The sequence below is a fragment of the Mastomys coucha genome, unplaced genomic scaffold (assembly GCF_008632895.1).
Source record: "Mastomys coucha isolate ucsf_1 unplaced genomic scaffold, UCSF_Mcou_1 pScaffold15, whole genome shotgun sequence".
Taxonomy (NCBI): Eukaryota; Metazoa; Chordata; class Mammalia; order Rodentia; family Muridae; genus Mastomys; species Mastomys coucha.
The window spans coordinates 53,041,376-53,054,907 of record NW_022196897.1 but is presented as its reverse complement, the minus strand read 5'-3'; the positions used below and the strand labels follow the sequence as shown (position 1 = coordinate 53,054,907).

General features: G+C 39.9%; 1 protein-coding gene across 1 annotated transcript in view; it reads left to right on the top strand.

Moving 5' to 3' along the window:
• The window catches only part of LOC116090254 (sodium channel protein type 1 subunit alpha), a 141,944-nt gene extending 128,959 nt beyond the window's left edge, over window positions 1-12,985 (top strand). Inside the window, exons 25-27 of the mRNA XM_031370485.1 lie at window positions 4,188-4,292; window positions 6,256-6,526; window positions 9,771-12,985. Of these exons, the coding sequence (XP_031226345.1) occupies window positions 4,188-4,292; window positions 6,256-6,526; window positions 9,771-10,948 (1,554 nt within the window). The 3' untranslated portion in view covers window positions 10,949-12,985. The remainder of the gene's footprint in view (window positions 1-4,187; window positions 4,293-6,255; window positions 6,527-9,770) is intronic.
• The last annotated feature ends 547 nt before the right edge of the window (window positions 12,986-13,532 follow it).

The following is a 13,532-nucleotide window of genomic DNA, read 5'->3' as shown; positions in this document are numbered from 1 at the left end:
TCACTCTCTTCTATACCTATTATCCTTAGGTTTGGTCTTCTCAGTGCGCCCTGGATTTCCTGGATGTTCTGGATTAGGAATTTTTTGCTTTTTGCATTTTCTTTGACTGTTGTGTCAATGTTTTCTATGGTATCTTCTGCCTCTGAGATTTTCTCTTCTATCTCTTGTATTCTGTTGGTGATGCTTGTATCTATGACTCCTGATTTCTTTCCTAGGTTCTCTACTCCAGAGTTGTCTCTCTTTCTGATTTCTTTATTGTTTCTTTTTCTATTTTTTAGGTTTTGGATGGTTTTACTCATTTCCTTCACCTGTTTGATTGTGTTTTCCTGTAGTTCTTTAAGGGAGTTTTGTGTTTCCTCTTGAAGGGCTTCTAGCTGTTTACCTGTGTTCTCCTGTATTTCTTTGAGGGTGCTATTTATGTCTTTCTTAAAGTCCTGTATCATCATCATGAGAAGTGATTTTAGATCTGAATCTTGCTTTTCTGGTGTAATGGTGTGCCCAGGACTTGCTATGGTAGGAGTTTTGGGTTCTGATGATGCCAAGGAACCTTGGTTTTTGTTGCTTATATTCTTACCTTTGCCCTGCATCATCTGGTTATCTCTAGTGCTACCTGCCCTTGCTAAATCTAACTGGAGCTTGTCCTTCCTGTGATCCTGGTTGTGTCAGAACTCCTCAGAGTCAAGCTGTCTCTGTGATACTGTGACTCGGCTTGTTAGAGCACCTGGGAGTGGAGCTTCCTCTGGGTGTTGTGGGACTGGCTTCGAAGCTTGTGCCCAAGGTCAGCACAGGCACCAGCCCAGACAGACCAGAAGAAACCTGAGTCACTGGGCTGGTGGAGTTCCTGTGTGCCTGGTCCCGCTGGTCCCAGTTACTACCAGTGTTGGGACAGATGTTGTGTCCTCCTCACTTCTGATCCTGGGCATGTTAGAGCACCTGGGAGTGGAGCTTCCTCTGGGTGTTTTAGGACTGGCTGCAGAGCTTGCACGCAAGGTCTGCTCAGGGCACCAGTCCAGACAGACTGGAAGAATGCAAAGTTTTGTTAATAAACAGTTTTCCTCAACCAAAGTTCATTGAACCCTAAATGTAAACCCTATAGATGTCTGTTAAATCCATCTGTTTTGTAACTTCTGTTAGTCTCACTGTGTCTTTCTTTAGTTTCTGTTTCCATGATCTATCCATTGCAGGGAGTGGGGTGCTGAAATCTCCCACTATTATTATGTGAGTTTCAATATGGGCTTTGAGCACTAATAAAGTTTCTTTTAGGAATGTAGATGCCCTTGCATTTGGAGCATAGAAGTTCAGAATTGAGAGTTCATCTTGGCAGATCATACCTTTGATGAGTATGAAGTGTTCCTCCTTATCTTTTTTGATCACTTTAGGTTGAACGTCCATTTTATTCAATATTAGAATGGCTACTCCAGCTTTTTTCTTGGGACCATTAGCTTGGAAAATTGTTTTCCAGCTGTTTATTCTGAGGTAGTTTCTGTCTTTGTCACTGAGGTGGGTTTCCTGTGTGCAACAAAATGTTGGACACAGTTTACCTGTTTACCCAGTCTAATAGTCTATGTCTTTTTACTGGGGAATTGAGTCTATTGATATTAATAGATATTAAGGAAAAGTAATTGTTGCTTCCTGTTGTTTTGTTGTTAGAGTTGGAATTCTGTTCATGTGGCTATCTTCTTTTAGTTTTGTTGGAAGATTGCTTTCTTGCTTTTGCTAGGATGTAGTTTCCCTCCTTTTGTTGGAGTTTTCCAATTGTAATCATTTAAAGGGCTAGATTTGTGGAAAGATACTGTGTAAATTTTGTTTTGTCATGGAATACTTTGTTTTCTCCATCTATGGTAATTGAGAGTTTGGGTGGGTATAGTACCCTGGGCTGGCATTTGTGTTCTCTTAGGGTCTATATGACATCTGTCCAGGATATTCTGGCTTTCATAGTCTCTGGCAAGAAGTCCAGTGTAATTCTGATAGGTCTGCATTTATATGTTACTTGACCTTTTTCCCTCATTGCTTTTAATAGTCTTTCTTTGTTTTGTGCATTTGGTGTTTTGACTATTATGTGGAGGGAGGAATTTCTTTTCTGGTTCTGTCTATTTGGAGTTCTGTAGGCTTTGTGCATGTTCATGGGCATCTCTTTTTTTAGATTAGGGAAGTTTTCTTCTATATTTACTGGTCCTTTAAGTTGGAAGTCTTCACTCTCTTCTATACCTATTATCCTTAGGTTTGGTCTTCTCATTGTGTCCTAGATTTCCTGGATGTTTTGGGTTAGGAACTTTTTGCATTTTGAGTTTTCTTTGACTGTTGCGTCAATGTTTTCTATGGTATCTTCTGCACCTGAGATTCTCTCTTCTATCTCTTGTATTCTGTTGGTGATGCTTGCATCTATGGTTCCTGACTTCTTTCCTAGGATTTCTATCTCCAGAGTTGTCTCTCTTTGTGATTTCTTAACTGTTTCTATTTCCATTTTTAGGTCCTGGATGGTTTTGTTGGATCCCTTACCTGTCTGGTTGCGCTTTCCTGTAATTCTTTAAGGATTTTTGTGTTTCCTCTTTAAAGGCTTCTACTTGTTTACTCATGTTCTCCTGTAATTCTTTAAGGGGTTTTTGCATTTCCTCTTTAAGGGCTTGTACCTCTTTACTTGTGTTCTCCTGTATTTCTTTAAGGGAGTTATTCATGTTCTTTTAAAATTCTTCTATCATCATCATGAGATATGATTTTAGATCCAAATCTTGCTTTTCTGGTGTTTTGGGATATCCAGGACTTGCTGTGGTGGGAGTACTAGGTTCTGATGAAGCCAAGTAGTCTTGGTTTCTGTTCATAAGCTTCTTGCATTTTGCCTTTTGCCATCTGTTGATCTCTGGTGTTAGATGTTCTTGCTGTCTCTGGCTGGAGCTTGTTCCTACTGTGGGTCTGTAAGCCTGTGTCAGCACTTCTGGGAGATCAGCTCTCCTCTGGCATGACCTGTGGGCAGAGGGCCGTGGATCAGCCATCCCTCCTGAGTCCTTGGGTCAGAGCACTCCCTGGAGACAAGCTCTCTGCTTGAGGGGAAAGAGGCAGAGAGGGTTGTGGATCTGCTGTCCCTCCTAGTTGTAAAGCGAGGTAGAAAGGTTCCTGTCTCAGCTACCCTGCCACTTCTGAGGCCCGTGCCTCTTGTCTGGTCCCGCCATAGAAAGTCACCAGAGAAAATGGCTATCTTACCTGAGTCCCTGGATCAGAGCACTCTGTGGAGACAAGCTTTCCACTTGCAGGGAAGGAGCAGAAGGTTTGTGGATCTGCTGCCCCTCCTAGGTGTAGATGGAGGTAGAAAGGATCATGTCCTAGCTGCCCTGCCACTTCTGAAGTCTGTCCAATTTCCATTTTTAATCTGAGGCCATTTCATTCATTTTCTTCACTCATTTGATTGGTTTTTTCTGTGTTTCTTTAGGGGATTTGTTTCCTTATTAAGTATTTCTACCTGTCTGATTGTATTTTCCTGTATTCTGCATAGGTTTTATTTATACCCTCTTTAAAGATATCTATTGTCTTCATATGATGAGATTTAAGGTCAAGTCTTGCTCTTCAGGTATCTTAGGCTATCCAGGTCTTGCTGTAGTAAGAGAGCTCAGTTCTGAAGCTACCATACTGTACTGGCTTCTATTGATTATTCTATTGTCCTTGGACTTGCCTTTAGCGATTTATTTTTCTCTAGTGTTGGCTGGCCTGTTAATCCCTGCGAATAGTAACCCTCAGAGACTTGTTGTCCCAAATAGCTAAAGACCTCCCCAAAGGCAGCTAGAGCTATAGCCTGAGGTGGAGGGTATAAATCCTCAATTGCAGGTGGAGGTGTGGACCAGAACATGGAGCTGGTTGTCCTGGGTGGGAGCAGTCCTCTCATGAGGCAGCAATAGTTGTGGAGTAGAGAACAGGGTGCTGGGCCCTGATTGCAGGTGGAGGTGTGGGCCAGGCAGAAGATAGATGGACCTTTGAATGTGCCATTTCTGGGCTTTTTCTCTCAATGTAATAATAGTGCCAATTTTAGTTATCTTAAAATTTAAATATTATAGTCACTATAGTATATTTTTAATTTTCAAATTGAAAAAAATCACAGAAATAACCATGTTAATTTCTTGAAATCTTTTGTTATAATATTGAAATATTATGAAGGGATGGACACAATTTTAACCAGCTTTGATTTTTCTTTTCTATACTTTGGAGGTCAAGACATCTTTATGACAGAAGAACAGAAGAAATACTACAATGCAATGAAGAAATTAGGATCAAAAAAGCCACAAAAGCCTATCCCTCGACCTGGAGTAAGAAATATCAAATGAAAATAGTATAAAGCAACAACCTGAAATGAGTTTTGTTTCTCAGGGGAAATCAACTATCATTCCCAGCTCAAACAAAGCAAAACAAAACAAAATGAAAACAAAACAAAGGAAAAAACCCCTTCTACTTTTTGCATATCTTTAATCCATGTTTTGATAGATTTTTTTAAAGACCAAAAAGAATAAGAATACACAGAAAATGCAAATTTGCCTACAAATGACTTAAAACTACACACCTGGAATCCAAACTACATAGACTAGTGTGGTCCTCACAATAGTTGTGTCTTTACAGAAGCTGTTGTGCAATGTCAAGCAATACAGAAGCACTGGGTGGGGCTACTATTCATTCACTTTCAGAGATTAAGAGGTAGAAAAGATGCTCAGTGGCATACCATCTCCATTTGTAGTTGTTGTTTAATAAGTAGAAATATGGACCATTTTAGAGGAGGTGAGCATTCCAGTAATGAAATATTTCTGTACAACTCTAAAGTCACCAATTATTTGTGTCAGAGTTATTACATTTTGTGATAATAAATATCTATTCTCATATTTCCAAGATACATCTACCAACTATAAAGGAGAAAGAGCCCTTATCATGGTTATTTTTATGACAATGATTTTGTTTGCTAACTTATTTCTTTTATTCACATTACATCCCAATCACAGCCTCCCTCCCACCTCTCCTCCCAGTCCTACCCTCACAACAAATCCTTCTCCGTATTGTCCCTCCCCTTCTCCTCAAAGAAAGGGAGCCCCCTTTCTGTACCACCCCACCCTGGGACATCTAGTGCCATGCTCCCTGGATGGTGGCCCAGGCTCTGCGAGTTCTCATGGTCCCAGGACAGTTAACTCTGTAGGTCTTCTTTTTGTGTCCTTGACTATGGCAGTGATCTTTAAGCTTAAAATATTTCCCAGGATGAATCACAGAACAGAATGTTAGTGAATGTTTCTATTGTACTAACCATATTTGTTTGTTTGTGAATTTGTTTTGAGACAAGGTTTCTCTTTGGAGTCTTGGCTATGGTGGAACTCACTCTGTAGATCAGGCTGGTCTTGAACTCAGAGATCCACCTGCTCTGCCTTCCAAGTGCTGGGATTAAAGGCATGCTCTACCACTGCCCAGTTCAAGCACTACTTTCTCAGTGAGAACATTTTCCTCACTGAGACTTAGGACTACACAAGTCAAGTACTACACACCAAGGGTATTTTATGGTACTAAAATATGCTTAGGATTCGTCAGTGGCCCAAAGAAATAAGCAGACAATGGTATACTGGGTCTAACATCAGCTAACTGTGGATTAGAATCACAGATGGGTAGAAAGGGCATGTGCTCCCTTTGTTATAGTATAGCAAGGAATGTCTTTTCAACCCCATCACCCCTGTAGAGACTCATCATTGTGTGTCTGACAATATCAGCAAAGACCACTCGCTGGAAACAAATTAATGTTGCCAAAGAAGAATGTAAATGTTTGATGTTTCAGATACATCTTTGAAATCACAAGGTTCCTTTGATAATTCTTTAGGAATAAAGCAAATTTAAGACTAATATTTACTACATATATTAGACAATGGCCACATTATCTAAGTCATCACTGGAAAGTACTGCAACCAGTGAGCTAAAGTTTGGCAACAGCAAATCAAACAGGTTTCTTACAGTCCTGTAACCTTGATGTGTTGGAATTCACTGTGTGTTTCTGTACAGAGTTTACAGGGAGAGAACCTTCAGCAAGGGATTGATGTATTCAGGAATGTGCATGCTTTAAAAACAAAACAAGTTAATTAACTAGATATAAAAATGTTCTACAAGGCACCAATTACAAATATTTGTCCCAATAGGTAGGTACTATGTATAATACTAGAAAGTAGGGAATATAGGAAGTACTTAATATACATGCTATGTCTACCAGGAAACTCCCCCATTGCTGAAAGTATCTTTGTTTCTCTGTAGAACAAATTTCAAGGAATGGTTTTTGACTTTGTAACCAGACAAGTGTTTGACATCAGCATCATGATCCTCATCTGTCTGAACATGGTTACAATGATGGTGGAAACGGATGACCAGAGCGATTATGTGACAATCATTTTGTCACGCATCAACCTGGTATTCATTGTGCTATTCACTGGCGAGTGCGTGCTGAAGCTCATCTCCCTCCGTCATTATTATTTCACTATTGGATGGAATATTTTCGATTTTGTGGTGGTTATCCTCTCCATTGTAGGTAAGATCTGTGCAAAGTCTGTCAAATTCCTCTAATAAAAGTGAAAGTTAGAAACAGAAATTTAGAATGGAAGTCACCTCACTACTCAAAATCAATATGTTGGTATGTGTTTTTGAGTTGTATTTGTTTTTCTTCCAAAATTAGGCTTCTAATTCACACAAATATTGTACCCCATTACATCAAATATTTACTTGCCAATTATTAAAATCTCCTTTATTGAGATCTATTATATTAAATAGATTTATGTGATGAATCAAAATAAAAAAGTGCTTTTAGGTGATTGAGATTAAATGTTCTATTCACTATCTAGATCAATGGTTCTCAATCTGTGGGTCACAATGTTTTGGGGGTTGAATAGCCCTTTCATAGGGGTCACCTAAGACCATTAGAAATCATAGGTATTTACATTAAGATTCATAACAGTAGCAAAGTTACAGTTATGAAGAAGCAACAAAATAATTTTATGATTGGTGGTCACCACAATATGAGAAATTGCATTAAAGGGTTGCAGCATTAGGAAGGTTTAGATCCACTGATCTAGATGATTCTGGTAAGAGGGGCACTGGGAGTCTGGTCTGATGGTCAGGAAAGACATTGCATTAAAGATGTAGTTATGGGGTCACCAGCACGCAGAGTAGAAGATGGATATAAGATAATGGGAAAAGCAAACAAGGATCAAGTGTTGACAAAGACTAACAGTAGTTTCTTGTGGCTGTCATACAGAAATTTTCAATATTTTTCGAAGGAAACTGGTAGCACGGGAGATCTCTCTCTTAGTCCTATCCTACAAATTGTGTAATGCATAAGGGCCTCATGAAGGTAACTCATCTCACTGCAGATACAAATAATGCTTCAGAGAAGTGAAGAAGTCCCTGTATGGGGACTTCAGTCCTAATTAAGATGAGGTCATTGCAAATTTTCTCGATTGGAATGATCTTTGTGTTATTTCTCCTTCTGAATAAATGGGTTTTACATCTAAAGTCCAACCCATATGTTATATGCAATTTTTAATTCCAACAATAATCATGTAAATAGCATCAAAAAGAGAGAGACCCAAACAGACAGAGAGAGAGACTGAGATAGAGAAGGCTGACTAAAGAAAATGATGTGTTTGTGCTTTGCATACATACACAACGGTGCATTTGGGTTTTTTGGTTGGTTGAGTGGATGGGTTTTTTGTTGTTGTTGTTGCTGTTGGTAGAGGTGGTGGTATTGGTGGTGGTGGTGCTGGTGCTGGTGCTGGTGTTGGTGCTGCTGCTGCTGCTGGTGGTGGTGGTGGTGGTGGTGGTGCTGGTGGTGCTGGTGCTGGTGCTGGTGCTGGTGGTGGGTGTATATGTGTTGGAAGTATGCTTTAATGGAGCCTCTATTTAAAGAGCAGAGGGAGGAGCTGAGAAATGCAATATCATTTAAGCACTTACTGTACAAACTTGAGAACTAGGGAACAGATTCCCAGCACCAACGTAAATCCTGGTCAAGTGTGCCACCTTATAAAGAAGGCTCTTGGATCCCCCCCCAAATTATCTGGCTAACTGCCAGAGAGCTCTGTGTTCAATTGAGAAACCCTGAGGGCAGGGACACCAATGGAGGAGTTAGGGCAAGGACTGAAGGAGCTGAAGGGGTTTGCCACACCATAGGAAGAACAATATCAACAAACCAGACCTCCTAGAGCTCCCAGGGACTAAACAACCAACCAAAGAGTACACATGGAGGGACCAATGGCTCCAGCTGCATATGTAGCAAAGGATGGCCTTATCTGGCATCAGTGGGAGGGAAGGCTCTTGGTGACCCCACAGAGAGAAATGCTAGAGCCCTCAGGTAGAAGTGGGTGGGAGGGTGGGGGAACACCTTCATATAGGCAGGGGATGGGGGAGGGGATAGGGGGTTTGTAAAGGGGAAAGTGGGAAGGGGATAACATTTGAAATGCAAATAAATAAAATAACTAATAAAATAAAAACAAATAAAGTAGAAAGACATCAAGGAGACTCTCAGTGTCAGCCTCAGATATCACACACACACACACACACACACACACACACACACACATGAAAGAGACAGAGACGGTGGGGGGAGGGGGTGGACGCATGCCACATGAACAGAAATGTGCCAAAAAGTAAAATCACAGGGAGAAAAAAAGCTGTAAAAATTTAAAAATTGAGATGCTACAGGAGAGGAAAAGAGTATCAACCTTGGAGCGTTTTGTAAATGTATAAGCATATGCATGGACAATTCTGTAATAATATTAGGTGAGAAAGTCAAGGTCATAGGAAAGTGAAACCAGCCTGAAACTCTCCAAGACTTCGGATCAATGAAATGTGAAAAAGAAAAGTTTGCTTCAACAAGTTTAGAGAGAACCATCAAATTCCTATATTATTGGCTGTTGATATTGAAGCAAATTTTAGTATTTATTTCTGATGAGATTTTAAGTTAACTGTTTCAATACTTGTGGGAAAAAAGTAGTTCTATGATTCTTAAATTTTAATTTATTGTTGAGTAAAAGCTAAGGCTAACTTCTATTATATGTTGTATAATTCTACATACATTCAGTTTTCCATATGTATGAATTAAATATCTCCAAATTCAAACACAGATCATAAGTATTTTTAAGAACCCTGCTCCTTTACTGACTATTTCTTGTATAATAAACTGTAGCAACTGTTGTTGGTTTTGTTTTTTTGTTTTTTTAATTTGGTTTGAATTTTCAAGACAGGGTTCCCCTGTGTAGTCTTGGTTGTCCTGGAACTCACTCTGTAGACCAGGCTGGCCTCACACTAACAGAGATCCCCTCCCTCTGCCTTCTGAGTGCTGGGATTAAAGGCGTATGCTACCTCCACTCAGCCTTAGTTGGTTTTTGTTGTTGTTGTTGTTTGGTTTGGTTTGGATTTTTGGTATATCATAGCAACTCTTCAGATGATATTTTCATTGTTAAATGTGACAAACATTTTAAATATAATTCAAAACTTTCAATAAAAGGATGTAGATAAGTTGTATGCAAATGTGATGCCATATGATATAAAGGGCTTTAGGTCCTTGAATTTTGATGTTCTGGGGAGGGGCGGTGCATCCTGGAACAAATCAGCTGCAGATACTGGAAGATGGTTGGAATATATGTGTATAATACCCAAGATTACACAATTGAATCTCAATACTTTGAAATTGACCTTGGGATTTTAATAACTCAAATATTTTAATGAATAATTAGTGGATGACTTCTTCACTGATTGATAGTTTAATTATTTTCCCACAGGGATGTTTCTTGCCGAGCTAATAGAAAAGTATTTTGTGTCCCCTACCCTGTTCCGAGTCATCCGCTTGGCCAGGATTGGACGAATCCTACGCCTGATCAAAGGCGCCAAGGGGATCCGCACGCTGCTCTTTGCTCTGATGATGTCCCTTCCTGCGCTGTTCAACATCGGCCTCCTGCTTTTCCTGGTCATGTTCATCTACGCCATCTTTGGGATGTCCAACTTTGCCTACGTTAAGAGGGAAGTTGGGATTGATGACATGTTCAACTTCGAGACCTTCGGCAACAGCATGATCTGCCTGTTCCAAATCACCACCTCTGCGGGCTGGGATGGACTTCTGGCCCCCATTCTCAACAGCAAACCCCCTGACTGTGACCCTAATAAAGTTAACCCTGGAAGCTCGGTGAAGGGAGACTGTGGGAACCCATCTGTGGGGATTTTCTTTTTTGTCAGCTACATCATCATATCCTTCCTGGTTGTGGTGAATATGTACATCGCTGTCATCCTGGAGAACTTCAGCGTTGCCACTGAAGAAAGTGCAGAGCCCCTGAGCGAGGACGACTTTGAGATGTTCTACGAGGTTTGGGAGAAGTTCGACCCTGACGCAACTCAGTTCATGGAATTTGAAAAATTATCTCAGTTTGCAGCTGCTCTTGAGCCCCCTCTCAATTTGCCACAACCAAACAAACTTCAGCTCATTGCCATGGACCTGCCCATGGTGAGTGGAGACCGCATCCACTGCCTGGACATCTTATTTGCTTTTACAAAGCGTGTCTTGGGCGAGAGCGGAGAGATGGATGCTCTTCGAATCCAAATGGAAGAGCGGTTCATGGCTTCCAATCCCTCCAAAGTTTCCTATCAGCCAATCACTACTACGTTAAAACGCAAACAAGAGGAGGTGTCAGCTGTTATCATTCAACGAGCTTACAGGCGCCACCTTTTGAAGCGAACTGTAAAACAAGCTTCATTCACATACAATAAGAACAAACTCAAAGGTGGGGCTAATCTTCTTGTAAAAGAAGACATGCTCATTGACAGGATAAATGAAAACTCTATTACAGAGAAAACTGACCTGACAATGTCCACCGCAGCTTGTCCACCCTCCTATGATCGGGTGACAAAGCCAATCGTGGAGAAACATGAGCAGGAAGGAAAAGATGAAAAGGCCAAAGGGAAATGAACAAAAACAAACAAAAATAATAAATTGGGTGACAAATTGTTTACAGCCTGTGAAGTCAAAAGGACTCCTTTAGGAAGTCAATGCCAAACTGACTGTTTTTACACAATTTCACTTTAAGGTCAGTGCCTCAATAAGACAGTGACCCCCTTGTCGGCAAATTCTGTGACTCTGTGTAAAGGGGAGATGACCTTGACAGGAGGTTACTGTTCTCACTACCAGCTGACACTGCTGAAGACAAGAGACAAATGGCTATACAGATTGTAGGGACCAGTCTAAAGGGGTGCAGAGCTATAATTGGGGGGGTTAATGTGAAACACTTTAGTGTAGTAACTGTATCCACCGTTTGCATTTCAACTGCCACATTTGTCAGGTTTTTTACAAACTCTGTTAGTGGATTCATCTTTTTTTTTTAATCCATGTGTTGTTTGTTACATGTGACTATTTTTGTAAACAGGGTTTCTGTTGGGAAATAGACTAAAGGAACTCTTCTGGGTGTGTTACCTGGAGGTATTGACATCCATAAAGCCCTCCCATCTGCACAACAAAGTGGTTTTGCATGAGGGCATGCTGCACCTTAGGACCATGCATGAGAAAAAGTCACAAGGAAAGCAAAGACAGTTCTTCAACAGTTCTATGTCATCTGTGTTTCTGCAGGGGGAGGTACTGGGGTGATGGTTAGATCATGGGCTTCACTGAGCTGAGTTTGTCAAATCTAGAGCTTAGTTCAAGGAGATTGTTCAGACAGGTCATCAAGTCTTAGGAGGTGCAAACTTCATTCAAATGTCTAGAGTTGTATTACGTTTCCTGGAGTCGTATTACATTTCTGTTCATCGTCTCTTAAAAGTCTCTAAATTATGACTCTGACTCCCTACCCCCAGCCCTAGCAGAGCGAATTGACCAAAAGAACCCTTTATAAATTCCCGCTTATTCCTGCACTTTGTTTAGCCATCTTCAGCTCTCAGCGAGGTTGACACTGTATGTGTTAATGAAATGCTATTTATTATGTAAATAGTCATTTTACTCTGTGGTGCACGTTTGAGCAAACAAATAATGACCTAAGCACAGTATTTACTGCATCAAATATGTACCACGAGAAATGTAGAGTGCAAGCTGTCCACCGATAATATACTGTATCCTGTACCATTATAGATAGTGTGGATGCTGTCAATGCATGTTGATATTACCATGTTGCGGTATCTAGTTTCTCTCAGCACTCAGAATCTCATTCATGAGAAACCATAGGTCAGTGGCTAGGTCAAGGAAACTGTTCAGCAGATTTCATTTCTTTAAGTCATTAAGCAATAGTTTGCAGCACTTTAACAATGTTCAAGTTATTTTTGAATTTTAAGTGGATAACATTCAATGTATAGCCAGACTGTACATACATGTTCGAAAGACAACACTACTGCTTAACCTGTTAAAACATGTTTAGAGTTTTATAAGCAAATATAAATACTGTACAAAGTCACTTTCTTTTATTTTTCAGCATTATGTACATAAGAAGAGGAAATTATCTTCAGGTTGATATCACAATCACTTTTCTTACTTTCTGTCCACAGCAGTTTTTCATGGAAGATATTTGCTAACTAAGAAACGAAACTATGACTGGGTAGTAGTAGATCTCTGCTTTTTTATTACAGTCATTAATTTTGGATTATTTCGTAATTTTAAGGGGCAAAATACACTCACAACTTCACATCCAAATTATGATTTGCAATTGGAAAAGGGTATAACATTTGTGTTTATTATAGTGTCTGTGCTAACAGATGAGCAGAATGCTTTTTTCCTTATTCCCTAACTTCTGTTTATTTTTCTTTGCTTTGGAATCATGCTTCTCTAGATTGTTCTAAATATAAACGTGGGCTTCAGAATTTCTTTTCCTCAAAAACAGAGAGGATTACACTTATATAGTCAATTACATCAAGGTATTTGTGTTTCTTACAGAAGCAAACCATAGGCACCTTTTTTCTTAAAAAAAAAAAAAAAAAACTATTTAGACAAACCATATTCATGAACTGCATGTTGGAAAATGCTACTGTTACCCCAAAATGATGCTAATCACAATTAAAAATGTGCAAACCTAATAAAAATTAATTTTTTATTTTATTGTGTGCCTGGTTACTTTTTGCTGACTGAATTTTATGACAACATAGAGGTGCTTTTATCTGTTTATGGTAGGGAGAGCCGCACACACACATCCAAGCACACACACACATACTTAGGAATTCATTTAAGGATAATAGTTTTATCTGTTTCCATTGTAGCTCCCAAATAATTGACACAAAAACCTATTCAATTAATTAACAATCTTTAAGCTCTATCACTGGGCAGATATTCTAACCTTTAAACTATCTACTTCCAGGCCTGTGTTCCTTGCAGTTTGAATCTCTCACTGGCTTGCTCTGCTCCATGTGTATCCTCATGGAGAATCCCTTGGCAACCTGCTCATTATGACTCCTCCTAGACCCCCTGACTCATAGCCACCTCCCTCTTCTTTTCCTCATGGTCCTTCTTTTCCTTCTGTCTACCTGGGATCCCCTGTTAGGATCATTAGTCCAGCCTTCTATCTCCTCTGCCCAGCCAT